At 62.2% G+C, this 21,811-nt stretch overlaps 1 protein-coding gene and 1 non-coding gene across 3 annotated transcripts in view; both read right to left on the bottom strand.

Annotated features, from left to right (window-relative positions):
• Positions 1 to 21,811, bottom strand: part of ACOT7 (acyl-CoA thioesterase 7) — a 68,498-nt gene that overhangs the window by 34,889 nt on the left and 11,798 nt on the right. For both annotated transcript variants that reach the window (XM_054583305.1, XM_054583310.1), the window contains exons 2-3: positions 9,830 to 9,947; positions 3,851 to 4,007 (exon numbers count right to left, since the gene is read on the bottom strand). In XM_054583305.1, the coding sequence (XP_054439280.1) occupies positions 3,851 to 4,007; positions 9,830 to 9,947 (275 nt within the window). The remainder of the gene's footprint in view (positions 1 to 3,850; positions 4,008 to 9,829; positions 9,948 to 21,811) is intronic.
• LOC129079383 (U6 spliceosomal RNA) lies at positions 14,659 to 14,765 on the bottom strand. Its single transcript, XR_008530065.1, has one exon. It is a non-coding gene; the product is annotated as a U6 spliceosomal RNA (small nuclear RNA).

Here is a 21,811-nt window from a genome sequence, read left to right as displayed (position 1 = left end):
GACAGAGTGTGGAGAGACAGACTGTGGGCTGCTGACTCCCACTCTGGGCAGAACGGCAAGACACAGAGCCCTCCTTGGGGCACCGATCTGACTTCGGGGCAGAGGGGGCCTGCCCCGTCTGCGGAGAAACATGGGCCCAAAGAAATCAGTTGACCTGTACCCCTCACTTGTGCAGGAGGAGCCTGATGCCCAGAGAGGTCAACGGGGTTATCCAGGGTCACACAGCAACTCGGTGCCACTCTGAGGACAGACCCTGGCCTCCTGGGTCCCAGTCATTTCAGGGAAGTATCCGCGAGATGTCTTTTAAAAAGTCCCTCTTCGACATGGAAGGGCCCTAAAGTAGAGGAGCACAGTGCATCCGGGGGAACGGAGAGGAAGCAGGGAAGGTGGGGAGCAGCCCAGAGGCCCCAGAAGGCCCTCGGGGGCCCACTTCCCGGCAGCTCCTTCCGACCTGCCGTCCCGGGGGGGCTCGGCTGCAGCGCCCTCCCCTAAATGTAGCCCCAGCGGCCAGGCCACGCCTGAGGCCAAAAGAGGGGCAGCAAGGACAGGGGCAGCTCCGCTCGGACAGCCCTGCGGGGGCAACACGCTCCCGCCCTGCGGGGGCAACACGCTCCCAAGCTCGGGACCCAGAGGCAAATATGGGAAATACTTTCACTGCACTTTGACTGAAAGCGAATGTGACAACCTGCTTTTGGGAATAAAGGTTTCCGTCTGACTCAGCCAGAGCAGCCTGACAGGCTGGTTTCCATGGAAACCCCGAGCGGCCCTCCTCTAGACCTAAATGAGCGCCACGAAGCAAATGAGGCAAAACATACTAATTATACTTTCTCCATCATTTAATAAAACCTTCAAAAGGCAACGGCGGCATTAGAAACATCTATTTTAAAACCTGAGGCGCTCCCAGCTATTTTCCGGAGCAATCCACAGCAATCACATCCCAGTTTGCCTAATATTTTGACAGCTGCCGGAGATGAATGAACGGGCCGTCTGGGAGGCGCAGGTTTGCTGGTGCCTGCCTGGGCGTGCGCTCGCTCAACCACCTCCCGGCAGGCGCCATGGCCCGGTGGATGGGGACACGCAGGTCGGAGGCCCCGGCCTCGGGGGCCGAGGACACGGAGAAGGCGCGCAAACAGCGTCCGGCATCGGCCTCCTCGGGCCGAGCGCCCGCCCGCCCCGCCCACCCCGCCCGCCCCTCGGCCTGGGTTCACTGGGGGCTGCCGGGCCAGGCACTGTTCTAGGCGAGGGGGGACCGCAGTGGACAAGGCAGCCACAAGCCCCGCCCTCAGAGAGCTCCCATCCCGGGGACACGTGGGCAGAAGGAGATGCACTGGGATGGGGGCAGAGCTTGAGAAACCCAGGGTGCCAGAATAAGAGATGCAAACGGGTCGAAACACGCGGCGGCAGCAAGAGGATGACAGAGACAGAGACGCGCAGGGGGTGGCGAGACAGGGAGGCCCGGGGGGGGGCAAGACAGGGCGCGTCGGGGCGAGGCGACGGGGACGTGGGCACTGCCTGCCCTCCCGGCCTTCCCTCCTCTGGGCGGCCCCAGGCCCTGGGGGCCCAACTGCCGGGAAGGAGCAGGGTCCCCATGCTGCACGGGGGCCGGGGTGTGCAGGCAGGGGCAGAGCGCCGCCTCGCGGGGTCCGCCCTCACGGCAGCTCAGGCCCCGGACAAGTGCCTCCTGCCTCTGTCCGCTCCGGCCCACCGCCGGCGGGGCCCTTTAGAAAACGTGTACTTCACTCTCCACAACTCCTCCTGCCGCCTCCTGCCATTCTCAGCACAGGAGGCCCACCCCCCCGACCCCCTCCCGTCGCTCGTCCGCTCATCGGTCACCCGAGTCGGCGTCTGGTACAGGCCAGGCCGCCAGGGAGAGGAAGACCGGCCCTTTCTCTCAGAAGTGCACGACCCTGGCTGGGGCTTCCCCGCCTCGGCAGGGCGGCCGGACCTCGGGGCCGGCCCATTCGCCGGGGCGGGGCGTCCCGTGCTCTGCGGGGCCCGCAGCGCGCCCCTGGTCTCCGCCCGCTGGGGGCGAGGAGCCCTGCCCCAGCTGGGACCACGAGAACGCCCCCTGGAGAACCACCGTGCTGGGGGTCGGCCAGGGCCCAGGCGCCCCTAGGATGCAGCCTGAGCACGCCCCCCGGGACGCGCGCGGGGGTGAGCCCAGCCCAGGCACACAGGAGCCGGGCAGAGGGGCCCCGACGGGGCGCGTCCGTGAGCCAAGACGCTGCCCCCGGAAACGCGGCCGTGTCCTCGAAGGAGCAGGCGTGTGAGGCCATGGGGAGCCCTGGTCCTGGGAGCAGGGACCTCAGCACAGGGGCCTCCCCGATGGTCCCCCACCTGTCCCCTGCATCGGGCACCTTCTCTTCAAGGAGGCAGCTCCCAGCTGGTGAGGCAACGACAGACCCACTCGTTCCCTGAAGCTAAAGCCACCTGCCTCCTCTTCCCACTGAGGGGCGGCCCCCTCCGACCCCAGGTGCCCAGTGAGGCACATCCCCTTTTTCCCATTTCCCAAGGGCCTGATAGGACGTGGACAGAGGACGGGCGGCGAGGCCGCTCTGGCCCCCCACTCTCCTCCCACCTGTGCTCTGCTCCTCTCACGGAGGCTCCTCCTACGTGACAGAAAGCGGGGGCAGTGGTGGTGGGGGGGCGAAGTCTGTGAAGCAGGCCCTGCCCTTTTGTGCAGCCACTGACTCCCTGACGCAGGAGAAGCACGGTGGCGAAGCAACACCGCTGAGGTGGCTGCGCACGAGCGAGCCTGCAGGTCCGCGGGGAGGGCACGCAGCCCCTTCCCTCTCGGGGGGTGGGACGGGGACCCCAAGCCGCCACGTGTGGTGACAGTGACCAGGCACTCATTTCGGTGCAGCAGCCTAAGACCCGCATCAAAAGGTCCCCCTGATGCCAGAGCCACATGTCGCACGCAGGGCTTGGGCCACAGGCCCAGGCGCAGGCACGCTGGCCGCTCCCCCACCCAGGCCCTGGCTCGGCTATGGGGTCGCTGGCTATGGGGTCGGCTGCGTTCACTGCAGCCACGCCTGCTGAGGCCACCAGCGGCTCCGGGCGCACGGGGGAGGGGCCCGGGGCTCAGCACAGCGCCCCGCAGCCGACTCAGCCAGGAGGGGCGTGGGCAGGGGGCGCGGGGCCCAGGCAGCTCCTGCAGAGCCCTGGCAGAGGCCCTTGCGCCTGGGGTGGGCAGCCCGGGGTGGGCAGCCCAGGTTGGGGGGGGCAGCAAGGGGACTGGGGGGGGTCGGCCGGGGCCTGCCTTCCTCAGCGGCAGCCACGTTATAAAAAGCAGCCAGTGACAGTGCAAACTGCAACCAAAGCCACACTCCCCTGCGGCGCCCACGGGGAGGATAAGGGGTTTCCATGGTTACCAGGCCAAGGAAGAGAATATTCGGATCAAACCAGAGTCAAAGGTTTGCCCAGTGAGCTTCAGCCTAAACCTGGCCTTCAGGCAGGGGAGCAGGGAACGGGGAGCAGGGAACGGGGAGCAGCACCGGCGGAGGCAGCAGAGGGCCCGGAGGGCATCTGTGCCCCACCCGCCACTCCACCCCTCTGCCCCGAGGAGCTGCCGCAAGCCGGGCAGGCAGGGCTCGCGCTCTCAGGGCCAGAGCCGGCGGCCAGAGTCCTGGGCACCTGTCTTGGGCTCGCTGCTTCGGCCAGCTGTGCCTGTCCCAGTGTGCAGGGCCCCGCTCACAGGCGGAGGCGGGAGCCAAGGGAGGCCCATGGGCAGCGCCAGAGCCACCGCCAGGGCAGAGTTGCCCCCGGGCGGTGTGGGAGGTGGCCCCTGCCGTGTCGGCACGGCTGCCGTCCCTGTTGCTCCCGACCCAGCTGGGGAGGGCGCGTGCGGTACCTGTGAGGATGTTTTCGGACATCACGTTGACCTGGACTTCCACCGAGTGCTTGGAGGTGTAGGTGATCTCCGCGCTGACGTGCGCCACCTCGCCGATGCACATGGGCGACAGGAAGTCGGTGCGCTCGACCCGGGCCAGGGCGGCCACGCAGCGCTCCTGCAAAGACCGGCATGGTCAGCCGGGCCCCAAGCCCCCACCTTGCAGACGCCCCCCAAAACCATCTCGATTTTTTCCACACATTCCTGAACTGGGTACCACAGAAGGTACAGAAAAATAGACAGAGGAGGGAAAACCGCCCCACCTGGCCCACAGGCGAACGTGGTTTCTATTTTGAGGTCTTCCTTTCCAGGCTTTTCCCCGAGGGAGGGCGATTCACTGGGTCATTTGTCCCTTTGCCTTGGTCCCTGTTTTGCAGTCTTAGTCCTTAAACAGCCGTGTAAGAGCTACATTTGTACTGTCAGTCTGCTTTTTTCACTCGATAGGAAGGAAAGTAACCTGCCCGTGTGAGGACAAGCTCTGCGCAACTGCTGCTCTGTGGCTGAAACTCCCCTTCTCGTTAGGGCAGGCAGCCCGTCGCCTGACTCGGCGCTCAAAGCGGGCAGCCCCAGCGGGGGCGCGCCGGGGGCCGTGCGCTGGTCCGAGACCCCGAGGCCGCCGATGGACTCCCAGTCGGGGCACAGGCCTGCGGTGCCAGCCAGGCCCCCAGCAGGGGGCGCACGAGGGCAACCACACATGGACGTTTCTCTCCCTTCCCCTCTTTAAAAATAAACAAATACCATCTTTAAAAAAAACTCAGAAGGCTTCTGGTCACTCGTCCCTAGCTACCCAGGTCCAGCCACCCAAGACAGGCTGGGTAACCGAGGGACACAGCCAGGGGGACGGGACCCTGGGGTCGCGGCTGCAGGGCCTCTACGAGCCACGGGGAAGGGGCCCACCCACCCTGTGTTGGAACGTGAAGGACTTGCTCATGCTTTTTCATGAGTGGATGACACAATTGAAAAAAAAAACCAGAAACCCAAACCATTTTAATGGCCAAACAGAACAGAATATCCCGTTGTCAGAGATGTGGCTCAAGCCCAGCTGTCAATTACAAGGAATTCCGTGATGGCCACCCTTCCACTTACGTTGGGATCAGTTCCGGGGCCCGTTTCCGGGTGGGCAAGACAAAGACCTCGACCTGTTCCCAGAGCACGTCCCAGCGGGCCAGCAGCGCCCGCCGTGGCCGCAGGGCCGGCCAGAGCCGAGCCGCCTTTCTGTCCGTGCCGACTGAGGGGGAGCGAGACGGCCTGTGTTCGCGCAGAGGCCCAGGTCTGCACGGCCAGGCAGGGCGCTCGGCCCTCTCGGGGCTTTCGTGGAAAGCAAACGTCTCTTTCAGGACACTGGCCAGCAGCACAGGTCTGCCTGGGGGCGGGGGGGAGCAGGGAGCCGGAGGCGGCCCGTCAAGCCCTGCGCCTCTGCACGGGCTGGAGGTGTGAGACCAGTAGGTGACTGTCACTTCAAGCTCTGCGGGCAGCTGCCTGCTGCCACCAGGGCACCAACGAACGGCACACAGCTCTCCCACCTGCACGAGAACTCCCCCGGAACCTGGCAAACAGGCCAGGCCCCTGGTCCACCCCAAGCCCCACAGGAGCTCCCAGGAGATTCTCAAGCACACAGGGTCATGGGCTCTGCAGCGATCTCTGCTCCTACAGATGGCCCGGAGCCAGGTCTCAGGACATGGAGGTCAGGGTGACTGTGCCTTCCCCTGCCCCAGCACACAACGCAAACACAAGTCGCCTACCCACAGCCCCCTGGGTGTGGGATGGGGTGGGGGCCGCTATTTGAAGTGAATTTGCGTGGCTACAGTGCCACCTACTGGCAGAAAGTGGGAAAGGCAGCAGAGCGGGCAGGAAGAAGGGACCAGCCTCCAGGCTGCTTCTCCATTCTCCAAGCTCTGCGGACAGGACCAAGAGCAGCGTTAAACCCGGTGTCTTACTCCAGTGGTTACACTGGGGAATGGACACGCCCCCCCACAGGGAACAGAGGCAGCAATATCTTTAATGGAAACGGCTGGTCTCTCGCGTCTCTACACATCTGAGCCTTGGGTGGGCCTGAGCTTTTTCATGGCGACAAAGGCATCACCCTTCACTCGCGCCAGGCGCTGCGCTCGGCACCGGCAAGAAGGAGTAGGTTGGCGCGGCTGTCCTGGGCCTGGGTCCTGGCTGGAGGGCACGGATGACAAATACCAGGGCAATGCCATACAGTATTGTTGGGCGCTCTGAGGGGGTGGAGTGGGGGGGCTTCAGATGGGGGCTGGCGGTCTTTTTAGAGAGGGCGCGATGGAGCTGAGGGCACCCCGCGCAGAGGGGAGAGCGGCAGACGCCGGCGGGAGCTGGAGGCCGGGCTCGGGGCAGAGGGCCCGGCCGGGGGCCTGCCGGGGGCGTCAGGCAGGCTCAGGGCAGGGTGGCGCGCTCTTTAGCGCGCAGGTTTCAGAGCAGCGTGAATTCGCAACGAAGGGCACCAGGGTCCCTCCCATAAGCCAGAACACAGGCAACGGCTCGAGGTGGGGGACACGGATGGCTCTCGGCGCTGCCCCGGCGACACTCCTAACACAGCCCTGTTCAGAGCACTCAGGCGGCCCCAGGGCCACCTGGGACAGCCTGGCGCCTGCCCTCCCCGGCTGGGAAGGCCACTTGTGAATGTTAAGTCTGGTCCTCTTCCGGCTTCAGACACTGGCGGCGAGCCCTGCCGTTCCGTGGGCAGCCACTCAGGAGTCTGACCACACTCCCAGGTCATCACTGCACGACCCTGTCACAGGGTGCTCGCTCTTCTGCAGGTGAGGAGGCCTCAGAGGTGGCCGGGCTCCTGGCGACCCCACATCCGGCTGAAGTGCGGACGGCACAGGCTGGGACCCAGGGCAGCTCTGACTTGACTGTGAGCTGCTGCTCCCCAGGACCTGGCAGGGCGCAGGGCCTGCCCCCGGTGCATTCCATGAAGACCAGTATCATCCAAAAATTCACACTGTGGACGGGTAGACACAGGCACACCGGGAAGACACTCTGGGTTCGGTTCCAGGCCACCGCGATAAAGCGAGTACTAATCCTTTTGCCGGTCTTGCCTTCAATTTGCAAAAAGCACATTTGTGAAGTGCAATAAAGCAATTGCCTGTGTGCGCACCTGCTGTGAGGCTCTGCCAGCGTCTCTGGTCCCCTAGCCCCCGGTGTGCCCTGCGACTCTGCTTCCCGGGCCTAAAGCGGGAGGGGCGGCCCCCACCCTGGGAAGCGGCCACGAGCAGTCTGATTGGCTTCTACCCTAAGAAGCAACCTCTTCCCTGCTCCCAAAGGTGACCAGCGTTGCAAACCCCACGGTCATGGAGCGGAGGGGCTCGTAAACCTCGGGCCTCTGAGCCTGGACAGCCGTTTTAGAAGCAAAACCAGAAAGAGCAGCACTGGGCCCTGGGCTCAGATCCTGAGTCTTCTGCTTGGTAGCTCCTGACCTCGGGCAGAGACTTCCCTGCTCTACGCCTCGGTCCCTTTGCAAAATGCAGATAATAGGGGGCCCCAGCGTGGACAGGAGAGGGTGGGTCTCCCCTCTCACAGCTGTGTGGGGATCAGGGTGGCGAGTGGCTGAACGAGTCCAGGAGCGGCCAGCTCTCACTGCTGTGATTCCCACCCAGGCCGCCCTGGCCAAGGCCAGCCCAGAGGAGGCAGCTCCTTTGGAAAACCACCCCCGGGAAAGGGAGGACAGCACTCAGGGCAGTCGCTGGAAGCTCTGCATCGGGTGGTGGTTCGAGACCACACTCCCGGCAATGAGCAGATGGCTACGGAGCAGGGGGCGGGGTGGGGGTGGGGGCAGGCCTGGATCCAGATGCTGGGCACCCAGCGGGGAGCTGACGGGCAGGGGCCGCTGCCTTCGTGGGCTTGCCCTCTAGCGGGGGGCAGGGGGGCGGAGGGTGCAGCCCAAAGATAAACGAGCCAAAGGCTCCGCGTGTGGGGCGCCAGCAAGGCCGAGGGACGTTGTCTTTGTTCAGAGACTGGAAGGGGGTGAGGGGGAGGCATGAGGGTGCCTGGGCCTGGAAAAGCCGCCCAAGCAGAAGAAAGAGCCGGTGCAAAGGCCCCGGGGCGGGAGAGCCGGCGTGGCCCCAGGTGGGGACTGGGATGCATGTGGACCCTGGTTTGACTCTGCAGCATAGAAGCCGCTCTCAGAGTGACGGCCCTGACCTCACAGCCCAGGCTCTCTCTCGTGACTGCTGGGGAAGAGACAGGCGGGCAGGGACGGGCGAGGAGGCCTGGGAGGAGGCTGGCTGGTAGCTTGGGCCAGCTGTGCAACAGCTGGTGCACAGTGCTCTGATCTCGAAATATCCAGCAGGTAGAGCCGACGGGGTTGGCTGCCGGTGTCCACAGTGAGAGGAGGAGCAGGGTCCACAGAGGCTGACGTTTGAAGCCTGAGAAACTGGCAGCCGCACAGGCGGTTCACCAGGAGAGCGGGGGCTGCAGGCAAAGCCGCTGGGGGGAGGGCCCCGAGGGTCTTCTGGGCCCACCAAGGTCACGGGCCGATTAAGCATCCAGGTGAAGTCAGGCCTGGAGACAGAACCTCACACCTAAACTCAGTGTTAAAGCCCCAGGGCAGTATGGATGGGAAAGCCCAGCGAAGCCCCTGGGAGGCCAGCGTCCAGCCACCCAGAGCTCCCCTGCGCATGGCGCTTATGGATTACTGTCCCGGGACCCGTAGCCCAGAGGCATCACCAAGGCAACACGTCAAAAACTATCCCTCTTACACCCCCAGGCTCATTCCAGGGACGAAGTGAGCAGAAGCCAGGGCTCAAAGCACGGGTTCGAGACCTGGTTCCCTGCCCAGACCAACCACCTGCCTCCCTGTGTGGCTTCAAGAAAGTATCCAACCCCTCTGTGCCTCAGCTTTCTCATCTGTGCTGGGGACAGTAAAACTAACCTGTGCCTCTCAGGAGTGTCGCGGGGACCACACGACAGCCCTCCAGCACCTCCCACGGGCCTCCTCCACCCTCACTCCCAGGCCTGGCGCTTTTCCCTCCTAATGCCCAGCCCTTCTGGCCAGGCCAGCCACCCCCTGGCCCCACCCCCGCCCCCACCCCTCAGACTCAGGTCCATCCTGCCTGTGGCCACCAGGGGGCATGCTCTGCACGTGACCCAGCCCGCCCCAGACTTCGAAGGGCACAAGGTAAGTGCAAACCTCAACCCAGGCAGGGGAGCCAGCCCGGCCCCGCTCACCCCCACCCCTGCCTGAGCTGAGATGCCCCAGCCACAGCCACCCACACACTCTCCTCCTACAGGCACGTGCGTGTGCACACCTCACGCGCACACCCCAGCAGCGCCGGACCTCCCTCTTCCTGGCATAGCTGGTGGCTGCCCGAGGCCTCAGGTCCACAGAGCCCCAGGCTTCCTGCTGGCCCCACGCTGGCAGCAGAGGTGCAAGACAGGCCCCTCCCCCAGCACCCAAGGGTGAAAAGGTCAGGTCCCGCAGGACTGGGGCATGGCAGGTGATAGGCATGCCCTGAGCCGCCCTCAAGTCCTAAACCCAGAGCCCCGTCCTCGTCCCCAGCGGGGGGTGGCTTCACAGGCCCCTAAGGATCAGTCAGGGGGCGGGGGGCATCAGGCCCAGGGCGATCTGATGTCCACAACAAACTGCCACCCACACAGGTGTGGCTCTGTGAAGTCCAACTCCCGGAAGATTCTAGAAATCAAGGTTCTTCCAGAAAAGAGAGAGAGGTGCTTAAAGGCACTCTTGGTGGACTCTCAGCTTAGTCTCTGTTGGTTCCCCCGCCCCGCACACTGAGCCCCAAACCGAACAGCACTGCAAGGGGTCCTGCCCAGGTCTAACTAACTGTGCTGAAGCTTCCGGAAGCCCCCAAGGCCCAGGAGTCGGGGAGAGGGCGCCCCTCCCCTCAAACCCCCTTCCCGAACTGACAGTTCTGCGCCCTGCGCGCCCGAGGACCCCAGGCCTCCCGGGGCCCCCGGGCCTACCCCGTTCTGGCTGTTGCAGTGCCGCGTGCTGATGATGGCTCCCGCCTCCTCAATCATCTTCAGGATGGTCCCTCCATGCACGTTGCCGGCCAGGTTGGCGTCGTCTGGCCGCATGATCCTGGGTGGAAGAGAGACAAGAAGCAGGATGAAGCTTCTGGAAAGGATGTCGCTCGTGAACAGGAACAACCTGGGGGGAGGACAAGGTCCTCCAAAGGGACTGATGGCTCCCAGAGAAGGAAAAGAACTTTACACATGTTTGGTCAGGGCAGGGTGCTGCTCTGACCGGGGGCTGCAGGATCCTGTTCCCACGGGAGAGAGGAGCTCCTTCCCCGGGTCCCTGACTTGGAAGAGGAGGCAGCGGGGACCTCTGGCAAAGGCAGCGAGATGCTGGCACGGCTGCAGGGTCCCCAGCACGCCTGCCCCTCCATACTCCCAACAACCGGCAGAGGCGAGTGAGCACAAGGACAAGGGCTGTGTGCAGCCCTTTGCGAGGGGAGCCAACCCCGGGACTGGCACCCCGTCGGGAGCTCCAGAGGGGTGGCCGTGCCGAGCTCCTCATGGGCGCCCAAGGGGGCCAGTTCCCTGGGTCTGACTGCCGGGGCTCTCTGGGTCAAGGAGAACTGAACTGCCACCTCATTTCCCCAGAGGAAAAACCATGCCTTTGTGTGGGCGGCCAGCGGTGGGGAGGCTCCATGGAACCCCCGGAACCCCAACGGGCCACTGTGGGGACCTTCCATGCAGGGCACAGGCAGTGAGCACACGCTGAGCAGCCACCTTCAGGCAGCCCATCCTGCTCTGGCTCCAGGACAGCAGCCTCTGGCACCCGCGTGGTGTGGCCCTGCTCCATTTGGTAGCTGAGAGGCACGCAGCCCGGGAGGCCGGCCCAGGCTCTGGTTCACACGGTGAGTGACTGGGCAGGCTGCCCAAACTCATCCCTCCACTTCCCTGCCCACAAATAGGCCCAAAAGAGAGGCCTGTTTGCTCTTGGGAGGGTGGGGGGCAGAACCCCATGAGGGCACCCATGTTAGCGTGCACTGGGACACGAGGACCTAAGGCACTGCCTGTGTGGAACACGGGAGGTATGTGTCACCGGCTGGATGCCTGACCGCAAGGCTCCCGTCACTGGCAGCACCTGAGGCACAGCCGCCCGGCCTCCCGCTGGGAACCACTGAAGCCTCACGGCCCCTCCCCCTCCCTCAGGCTTTTCCCAGAAATAAGGCCCAGATCGGCCATCCCTGATCAGAGGACACTGTCTTGCAGACACCTGGGGCAGATCAACAGGGTGACCCACCGTCCTGGGGGTCTGCCACGCACCCTTAAAACCCTCCTACCCTTTCCCTTGTGGCTCCGGTCTGCCCGGACCCAGTCCACCTGATCACGGTGTCCCGCCTCGAGTGAGAGCCCTTCACTGAACCTCCTTGGCTCCCAGTCCTTCTTTAGCCACCTCGGCCACCTGACGCGCTCAAGGGCAGGCCTGGCACACAGCCAGTAAACAGATACCTGTTCTCCAGCCCTACCCTTCCCTCTTTCCTAAGGATATAGCCAGCCAACTGCACGAAGGGGTCAGGAGACGCGCCTTTCTCAGAAAACAAGCGGCAGCATCCAGGCGGCTCCCATGCCCACCCGCCACCCCCGCGCCCTGGGCGAGATCTGGCTGCGAAGGCCGCAGCCTGCGCAGGCGCCCGGCCCCCCGCCCTGCGCACCGGCTCGGGCAGCAGTGGCGGGGGCCCCAGGGCACCCAAGAGGGGCTTCGCTCAGTCCCTCTGACGTTCACTCACAAATACTGTTGAATCCATGGACTAATAAGGACTCGAGCGGGAGACCTAAAACCGTAAAGCTCCGAGAAAGAAACCGTGGGTGGTGAGCTCCTGGACAGCGGCCTTGGCGATGATTATTTTGGATCTAACACCAAGAAACAAAGACAACAGGAGCAAAAATGAACGGGTGGAAACCACCTGGAACGGAGAAGCTTCAGCAGAGCAGAGGAAAACATCAGCCATATGAGAGGGCGACCCACAGAGTGGGCGCGCTCATCTGCAAATCACGCCTCCGATAAACGGTTCATGTCCAAAACGTAGAAAGAACTAAAAAAAAAAACCCCAAAAAACCCCACCCAAACAGTCCAATTTAAAGATGGACAGAGAAACTACATAGACGTTTCTCCAAAAACCACATGCAAATGGCCACCCAGTACACGGCCGGGCTGCAGTCACTCATCAGCGAAACGCAAATCAAAACCACAAGGAGGTAGCCCCTCCCACCTGTCAGGAGGGCCTCCGCTGAAGAGACAAGAGGTAGCGAGTGTGGGGCGAAGGGAACCCTGGGGCACTGCCGTTGGGAAGGTAAACAAACCAGGGCAGCCGCTGTGGACCCCGGTGAAGGTCCCTCAAAGAACTGAGGGACCAATGCCCCTTCTGGTCATTTACCCTAAGGAAATGAAATCACTGTCTGAAAGAGACACCCCCTCTTCAGGGAGGCCGTCCTGCACCCCTACCCTACCTGGTCAGCAGGCCTGGTCATCCGTGTGCGCCAAGAAGGGACGAGTTAGCGTCGGTTACACGCACACCTGCGACGACACGCAGCCTTGAGCGCGAGGGAGGGCCAGCGGGAGGTCCGGCGGGAGGACGGCAGAGCCAAGCCCTGACTGGCTTGGCCCAGGTGGTCGGGCCTGTCCCGCAGAGCAATAGACCACACTGGTTCTATTCCGTCAGAATACAAACCAGCCGGGGCACGAAGGAGAGGCAACCAATTGACGTTTCTCTTTCATATCGATGTTTCTGTCCCTCTCTTTCTCCCTCCCTTCTCTCTCTCTAAAAATAAGTAAAATATTAAAAACGAAACGAAACGAAACAAAAAAAAGCACCAGACCATGGGGCAGGTGGCCACACCCAGGGCCAGTGCAGGCTGTCCCCGGAGGGAGACCTGAGAACTGGAAGCTTCTGCTGGCCCTTTGAAGGGAACTAGCGCAGGGCGGGGCAGGGAACCTCGCGGAGGCGTCTTAAAACCATGTCCACCTGTTCAAGCAAACCAACGACCTTTACAATTTCTCCAAAGCACAGCTCCAGCCCCCAACAAGGGCATCCCTGGCCTGACCTCGTCACGGCCACCGTCCCCAGGACTGGCCGGCACTCCGCCCCTGGGCCGCCTGCCCGTCCTCCCTGCGTGACACAGCCCCTCGCGGCTCTGGGGCGCAGGAGAGACGGGGCCGGCACGGGGGAGCCTGGGGGGGGCCGCCCATTCCGTGCAGTGGGCTCCGTGGGCCGGCCTCACGGCTGACCCCCGAGGGCCAGCCCTGTCCCCTGCCCCTGTTCCTCAGGGCCCTCCTCAGGCCAAGCCGGCAGAGGCCCCACACTGAGCCTTTGTACCGAGATGTCCCAGCCCTAACCTCTGGCCCCTGTGAACGTGACCTTCTTCGGAAATAGGGTCTTTGCAGGTGTGATCAATCTGCGGTGAGGTCGTGAGGGCGGACCCCCTTCCCAGGTGACAGGCGTCCTCAGAAGAGGGAAACGCGGACACAGGGAGAAGGCCCCCTGGCGACAGGCGGAGCTGGGAGTGACAGGTCCCTGGCACAGGGAGCTCAAGGGGGGCCAGCGGCCACCTGAGCTGGGAGAGGCGAGGCCGGGGCCTTTGGGGGCAGCGCAGCCCTGCCACACCGCAGGCTGGGAGCGCACATTTCTGCTGTTTAAGCCGCCCAGCGTGTGGTCATTTGTTGTGGTGCCCCCAAAATTCATCCGGGCGGTGCCCTGCGCAGCCCCTCCCTGCCCCAGGGGGCTTCCCTCCTCCCCCAGGAGGCGGCGGTGAGCAGCACCTGCAAGCCCCGCAGGGTCCGATGGGCATGGTGGCAGCCGGGCCAGCACCTCTGGCTCCTGACACAGGAACGTCAGCGTCAAAACGAAAACACTGCCGCACGAGGTCCGTGGTAACTGGGGTGGGGTGGGGGGCTTGTTTATGTGACAGTGGAATGTAAAGCACCCTTCGGAGGTGGAAGGCAGCAGCAGTGAGCACAGCCGGGTCTCCGTGACAGGCGAGCCTTCCTCGGGCTCCCACCTGCACCCAAAGCCGGGCAGGAGCGCTGCGCCCACTGCCGAGGTCCAGGCGGGCCCCGCGGGCAGCAGCCCCAACGGGGCCTCCCGGGTGGCGCGGGACGCCCGCGAGTCCTCTCCCTATGGAGTGGGTTCACGGCAGAGAGGCAACCACAGGCCCTTCCTCTCTCCCTGGGCAGCTGCAGGGGGTCTCGTGCAGGGAGCGGGGCCTGGGCAGCGGTGCCCAGGAGGCAGGGCCTGAGCTTGGCTCTGAAGTTCAGGGGGGAGGAGGGCAGGGGCTGCCATTCCTGGCCGGAAAGGACCTGCAGGACCGAGGGGTCCCCATCAGACAGCCTTGACCGGGCTCCGGAAGGCCAGGGCCGGGCAAGCACAACGCCCGTCTCAGCCGGGACGCTGGGGAGGAGTGCTGCCCTTCCTCTCCCTCCCACAGCCTGTGCACGGAGGTTCCAGGAGAGTCCCTCGAACCCCCGGACCCTGCCGCTCATCCCAGAACAGGCAGGGGTGTGAGGAGTGGCTGGGCTGGGACAAAGCCCCCGCTCACCTGGCAGCCCACCACAGAGCAGCGCCCTCTGCTCCCAGGCACGCAGGGCTCTGGGCTGAGGCAGGAAGCTCTGCAGCGCCCGCCCGCCCGGCACAACCACAGACGGCCGGCCGGCATGACGACGGGAGGTGCCAGCACAGCAAGACCAGAAGAAGAGCAGCTGCCACCGTCCCAGGGCTCAGAGGTGGGAGAGTGCCAATCTCCTGACTGCCCTTCTTTCTTCCTTTTTCTTTTTCTTTTTCTTTTTAAATGTGGAACACTTCACGAATTTGCGTGTCATCCTTGCACAGGGGCCATGCTAATCTTCTCGGTATCGTTCCAATTTTAGTACACGTGCTGCCGAAGCGAGCACTGCCTGCCCTTCTGAGTGCCTGCGACCTGACCCTGCCAGGGGCTGTGGTGGTCTCCCAAGGCTGGGCTTTCTGCCCTGGCTTCGGCTAAACGCCAAACACCAGGGTCAGCCAGAGCCGGGCCAGGCATGGGCGCCCCTGGCCTCGTGAAGCCAGCCACCTGGCTGGACACAGGACCGCCTCCCCTCTACTACCGGCCCCTTCAACATGCCCCCACACAGACCTGCCGCAGTGGCCCCACACAAGGGGCCTGTGACTGGAGGTCCGCGCGAGGCTGGGGAGCCACGGAGGCCCAAGAGCCCGGGTCCAGAGCGGCGAGGCAGGCAGCCACCCTCCCCACCACAAACACCACCACAACGCCCTGCCGTGCCCGAGCTAGTGGGGAGGAGGACCCTGGCCTCCGGGGCCATCTGCTCTAACCAGGAGAGGCTGCCTTTCCCACCTGAGGGTCGACCAGAAGGCAGTTGTCACAGAAACCTCATTTTGTAAATAATTACAGGAAGTAAATGTATAAGCCCTTCCGCTGCCCCTGCCCTGAGAGTAGGAAGTCCCAGGGTCCGGCGGCCGCCTCTGAGCCCCGGCGAGCCCGGGGGACACAGGGCCCTGCCCTCGCAGTCTCCGCCGGTTCTCAGCCCAGGCTGGGCCCCGCGCCTGGACCTGCGCTGCAAGTGTCCCCAGCCTCCAGAAAGGCAGGCGGTTGGAGGGTCACTGGCCAAAGTGAGACTCACAGTGAGAGGTCCCCTCAGCTGCTCAGCCCCTGCTTCCTGCTCAGGGGAGCTGACAGCCGAGGCTGCCCACCCCGGCCCAGCTCCCCGAGCTCTAGGCGGGAAGTGGGCAGACGGTGGCCCCCACTCGCCGGCTCCGCCAGCACCAGCCCTCCTCTGGCCGGCACCCCCGCCCCCGCAGCCACGCTCAGGTGTGCGGGCTGCCAGGAGAGCCCCAGGGCCCCTCCCAGGCACCCTGCACCCCCCACCCAGGGGAGACCTGTGTATCTCCCTCCTGCCTCCACCTCCACGGCCACAGGTGTCAGGGAGAACGCAGTCCAACGACGAGGTGGCCCTGGGGCAGGTGAGAGGCGGCTGGGCGCCTCGCCCTCAGCTGTGCCCCAGCACCACCGCAACTGGGCCCCTTGCCTGGGAGGCCTGCCACCGGCAAAGGGACTGAGTGTCCCCAGCCGGTGCCACGGGTCACTGAACGGCCTTATCCCGCAGGGAAGGCTGGGGCCCGCAGACAGGCCTGAACCAGCCTGGGGGCCATGCAGGTCCTTCCAAAACCAGCCACAATGGCTTGGCTCCTGGCTCGGGCCCAGGTGGTAGGAGAGGTGAGTCTGGCAGGAGCCGTCAAGAGGTAATGTCAGGGCAGAGCGCTAACTAAGCTTGACAGATGTCATCCCTCTTGGCCCAACAGGCTCCTTACCACAGGCGAGCACGGTTCTGCCTCTTTCAAAGGCCACCAGTCGGAGGACTTCCTTCAACGTGGGTCAGTTATTACTGAAGGCACGGCGCCCTGGCGCGAGCCCTCCCACCGGCCCCCAACAAGACGAGGGGCCCCCAGGCCGAGCGACACCACCGCACTGAGTGCAGCAGGGAGGCTGGGGCCGCCCCACACAGGCCCAGGCTCGGACCTGCCCTGCAGGGCTGCCCTGGGCCCTGCCAGCCTGGGGCGCTTGGGGCCTCGAAGCCAGGCCGGGGCACGGGCGCTACAGGGGGCTGGGGGGCTGCTGCCCACACCCCACATGTCTCCATGGAGCACCTGAGGACTGAAAACTTTCCCAAAAGCCTCCCCCCGCCGCCCCCCACCTGCAGCCTGCCTGGAGTCCTGTCCTGGCCAGGAAGGCAGAGCTCCCTCAGCCGCCCCCAGGGCGCTTGATCCCGCGTGCACGCGACGCCGGCCCTCTGCGTGCGTCACACTGGAGGGTACGTGGGCAGAGGCCATCCCACGCCCCGGGCCCCCTCAGGTCAGCTGGCCCCCCACCCTGAGTGCCGCTTCCACGGGCCAGGCCGGACACAGACTGTCTCACTGGGCTCTGGTGCCCCCACGAAGACCGCACGCCAGGTCTGGTCAAGTCCAGCCAGCACCTTCAGGGAGAGAAAAGGCCACCAGGGCCACAGGCAGCCCAGAGCCAAGTGCCTGGACACCTCGGCTCTCCCCACCCCGGGCACTGGTCAGACCCCCCCACAGTCCCCTGCTCCGACCCCCACCCTGGCCCTCCCGGAGCCTCCTCACAGCTGGACCCAGCCCAGGGCAGGCCTCACGGGCTCACGTCTGGAACGTCCTCTGGGTCAGGGCTCGCAGGAGCCTGAGCAAGGTCTCCCTGGTGCCTCCAAAGCTGCGGCCACATGGACAGGGGTCTCGGGCCTGTGGCAGCGCTTTTCGGACCCAGCCCCTCCCAGCATGTGGACCCCGGGCCTGAGCAACCCTGGCTTCCCTCCCCCGCGGCGCGCCGGGCACGCCTGCACGCCAGGAAAAGTGCGGGCGCACCTCCATTCCTGATGCTGCCCAGCCTTTGGTTGGTTGTTTTTAAAACTCACCTGAGATATGTTGATTTTAGGTAGAGAGGAAGAGAGGTGGGGGGAGAGAGAGAGAGAGCAACATCAACAGGTTGCCTCCTGGATGTGCCCCCGTCAGGGCACAAAAGGATCAAACCCGCAACTTGTTTTTTTGGTGTTACAGGACAACACTCCCACCGACAGAGCTACCCAGCCGGGACTGCCGTGACCTTTTAAAATCCCTTAAAATCACAACCATTACAGAAACTAGATACTGGAGATTTTTTTTTTAATTTTTTAAAAAAGATTTTATTTATTTATTTTTAGAGAGGGGAAGGGAGGGAGAAAGAGAGGGAGAGGGACATCCATGTGTGGTTGCCTCTCACGCGCCCCCTCCTGGGGACCTGGCCCACAACCCAGGCCTGAGCCCTGACTGGGAATCGAACCGGGGACCCTTTGGTTTGCAGGCCGGCGCTCAGTCCACTGAGCCCCACCCGCTGGGGTGCCACTGAGGACTGTCTCACTCCACTTCCTGACCTGGCTATCGGCTGACTGCGCACAGCGCTCACAGCCACACACCTCCACCAGCATTCTGTGCCTCAGTCTCATTGCCCAACCAACGGCTTCGCGGTTTTGGTTCTGCTGCAGGCCAAAGCACACGGCCCAGAACATCCATAGGAACAAGGTCGCCGCTAGATGGGAGTTGTCTCATTCCCAGGTGCCCTGGTGAGGACAGCTGCAAAGGAAGCATCGGGAGAGGCAGACACTGTCCCAATTTTAGCTGATCGTGCAATGACAGGCTGTCAAAGGCATCAGGGACCCAAAAGAGGTCAGGACGCTTCCTCCCTCCATGTGTCCCACACATGGCAGGGGAGCAGGGGGACCACGCTGGGCTGCCAAGGACTCTGGTCTAGTGGAAGGGCAGGAAGTAGACAGACAGGGACCTAGAGCCCAAAAGATCAATCAGCCAAGCTGATTGGTGGGCACTGGGAGACAGAACAGAGGGGGCTGGGACTCACTTTCCCTAGGACCGGGGGCCACTTTGCTCCCACAGCAGTGCCCCTCGCATGCTGGGGGGAGCCAGACCGGGCAGAGACATAGGCAGACCACGTAAGAACCCCCTCAGGTAAGAAAACAAGTGACCCGATTTTTTTAAATGGGCACGTGGCTTGCGCGGATACTTCACCAAACAAGAGAGGGCAAGTGCACATGTGACAAAACGGTCGGCATCATTAGACTGGGGGTATACAAGGGAAAGTCACAAGACATCCCTCTATGCACCTGAGAACGACTGGGACTGAAAAGACGGTCGGCACCGAGGGCTGGCAGGGAAGAGGCGGCACTGGGACTCTCCCCGCTGCAGCGGGGGACGCGCTCGTTTACATGTAACGACCTGCACTGACCGCGGCCTCCGACACTGTCCCCCTAGCACCTGCCTGTACGTACCAATACGAGCCCACGTCCCCACAAGGACTTGCACGGCTGGCTGTTGAACAATGCTGGCCTGCCCTGCAGTTGACGACCCAGGTACAGTATAGTCGGCCCAACCGCAGACTGAAAGCACTGGGCAGAGGTTCAGAGCACCGGCCCCTGCCACAGGCCAAACTGGAACCACCGCCGGTGCCTGCACACAAGTGTATGGACAGACGGAGGTCTATCCAGACGGTAGAGCAACACTCGGCAACAAAAAGGAATGGACTAACAGCTCACGCAGCAGCGTGAACGGGCCTCGGAAGAAGGATCGTGCTGAGTGACAAGAAGAGGCTGGACAGCAAGGAGTTTCTGTTTTCATAAAATTCTACAAATGTGACCTCACCTACAGGGACAGAAAGCGGCTCCACGCTGCCTGGACTGAGGAGACAGGAGGGAGGGGTGACTAGGGGACAGGAAGGAACTCTTACAGGCGGGGGGTACTTGTTGCTTTGACGATGGTGATGGCTGCACAGGTGTATACGTAGGTCAAAATGACCAAATTACTCACCTTAAATATAAGCAGCTATAGGATCTTCAGGGGCGCTCTCCCGCCCCCAGGGGCGCTCTCTCTGCTGTTCTGCTTCCCAAGCTCCAAGGGCCCTTTGCCTCTGTGACTCGCTTCCTGAGCCCACGCAGCCCAGCTGGCTCACTTCTTCCATGGCTCACTTCTATCTCTGTGACACTCTAAATAAACTTTTGCTTGTATTTCAGCATTGACCCTGAATTCTTTCTTTGCCAAACTCAAGTACCGAGGTTGCTGAGCCAAGGCCTGACATTCTGGTGCTCCTCTGCCACTAACACAACGGTGCCATCACCTGGATTGTCTTACCGTGGCCATTGTGCGGTGGGGTTCCAAGGAGGCCCACCTGAGGCCACCCAGGAGACCCAGACCCGTTACTGAGTGAGGTACCAGCAGGGGCCCACGGCCCCCCACCAGCACCTCCCTCTGTATCAGGTAGAGGAGGGTGAGTGTTCCTTGGAAATCCAGCCCTCCCTGTTTTAACGTAAATGGCCAGCTTTGTCTGAGGTTTTCGTTTTTTTAAACCCTCAAAGACTTCCAGTCAAGATGGCGGTGTAGGCAGACATGGTCCACCTCTTTGCACAACCACATCAAAATTACAACTAAAGACAGAACCATCACTCAGAACCATCAGAAATCAAGTTGAATGGAAATCTAACAACTATGGAATTAAAGAAACCACATCCATCCAGACTGGTAAGAGGGACACAGATCCTGATAAGGCTTGTCCCTCACCCACATGTGGTGGATAAAAATTCGGGAGGGATATCTCGGGAACAAGGAGTCCCAGCCCCACCCAAGGCCCCCCAGTCCAGGGTTCCAGTGCCAGGATGATGAGTACCCACAACTTCTGGCTGCAAAAACCAGCAGGGATTGAGTCAGTGGAAGAAACTTCTGGAGCCCCAGGTAGTTCCCTTTAAAGAGCCCACACACAGACTCACCTATTCAGACTCTGTCTGAGCTCCAGCGGCGGGGTAGCAGCTTGAAAGGCACCAGTGGTGAGAAACAGAAGTGACTGGCATCAAGGCAAGCAGAGGCCATTGTCCCTTTTCTAAACTCCCCCCCAAAGGAGCCAGCAAGATGGGGCCATATCTGAGACTCTATCAATCAGGCTAATTTTTGACGTGCCTTGGAGATCCCCAGAGACTCCAGCCCACCAGAGACTCCAGCCCATCCAACTTACAGCCCCACCCGAGCTGGTTTTCCCACATGAATGGCTGTTTTTGGCTCATGCTTCACAACTTTCTAAATCCTCTCAAACAAGCAACAGCTGGCCTCAGGGAGCCCCAGGCCCAGCACTAGCAGCAGGCAGCCTAGATTCACAGCTGGGCATCGCCTGGCAAATTCCAAGCCCAGCACAAGGAGCAGCCATCTCACACTGCTTTATAGCTCAGGCAGGGCAGCCCCAGGCAAAACACAGGTGGGGGCTGACCTTGGCCTGCATCACCCAGGCAACGCCAGGGCCAGCGCACCCGGTGGACAGCTACAGACTGTGTCAGAGCGCCACCACCCCGCCCCCGCACAGCTGATCCTCCACGGAGGATGGAGGTTAATGGTCAGTGGTCACGCCACCACCCCGCCCCCGCACAGCTGATCCTCCACGGAGGATGGAGGTTAATGGTCAGTGGTCACGCCACCACCCCGCCCCCGCACAGCTGATCCTCCACGGAGGATGGAGGTTAATGGTCAGTGGTCACGGCCAATATTTGCAGCTGACTGGCCTGGGTAAATCCCTCCCATTGACTTGCGAACAGCAATCAAGGCTCAACTACAAGAAGAGGTCTACTCAGCCCACACAAAGGGCGCACCTTGAGCACCCAGCTTGCGTAAAAGGGGCAGCTGTGCCACTGGACCTTTCAGGACACCTACTACGTTAGTCACACGACCAAGACATGGAATCAAAGAAGCTCTACCTAATACATAGAAATAAACACAGGGAGGCTGCCAAAATGAGGAGGCAAAGAAACAGGGCCCAAATCCAGATCCAATCAGAAATGATGTCTACACTAACTGAAATAAAGAACAATTTACAAGGAAACAAAAGTATATCGGATGAAGCTGAGATTCAAATCAATGATATGGAAAATAAGGAAGCAAAACACAAACACACACACACACACAACAACAAAAAGAAAAAATAATTTTAAAAAATGAGGATAGTATAAGCAGCCTCTGGGACAACTTCCAGAGGTCAAAAATTCACATCATAGGGGTGCCAGAAGGAGGAGAGAAAGAGCAAGAAATTGGAAGTCTACTTAAAAAAACAATGAAAGAAAATTTCCCTAAATTGGTGAAGAAAATAGACATGCAAGTCCAGGAAGCACAAAGTCCCAAACATGATAGATGCAGAGAGGCCCACTCCAAGGCACATCATCATTAAAATGCCAAAGACTAAAGATAAAGAGAGAATCTTAAAAGCAGCAAGAGAAAAGTTAGTTACTTACAGGGGCGTTCCCATAAGACTGTCAGCTGATTTCTCAAAGGAAACTTTGCAGGGTAGAGGGGATTGGAAAGAATTCAGTCATGAAAAGCAGGGACCTAAGCCAAGATCGCTCTGTCCAGCAAA

The sequence above is a fragment of the Pteronotus mesoamericanus genome, unplaced genomic scaffold (assembly GCF_021234165.1).
Source record: "Pteronotus mesoamericanus isolate MK-2021 breed Mesoamerican mustached bat unplaced genomic scaffold, CSHL_Meso_final contig_1193, whole genome shotgun sequence".
Taxonomy (NCBI): domain Eukaryota; kingdom Metazoa; phylum Chordata; class Mammalia; order Chiroptera; family Mormoopidae; genus Pteronotus; species Pteronotus mesoamericanus.
Note: the sequence above shows the minus strand (reverse complement) of the source record. Positions and strands in the feature narration are given on the sequence as shown.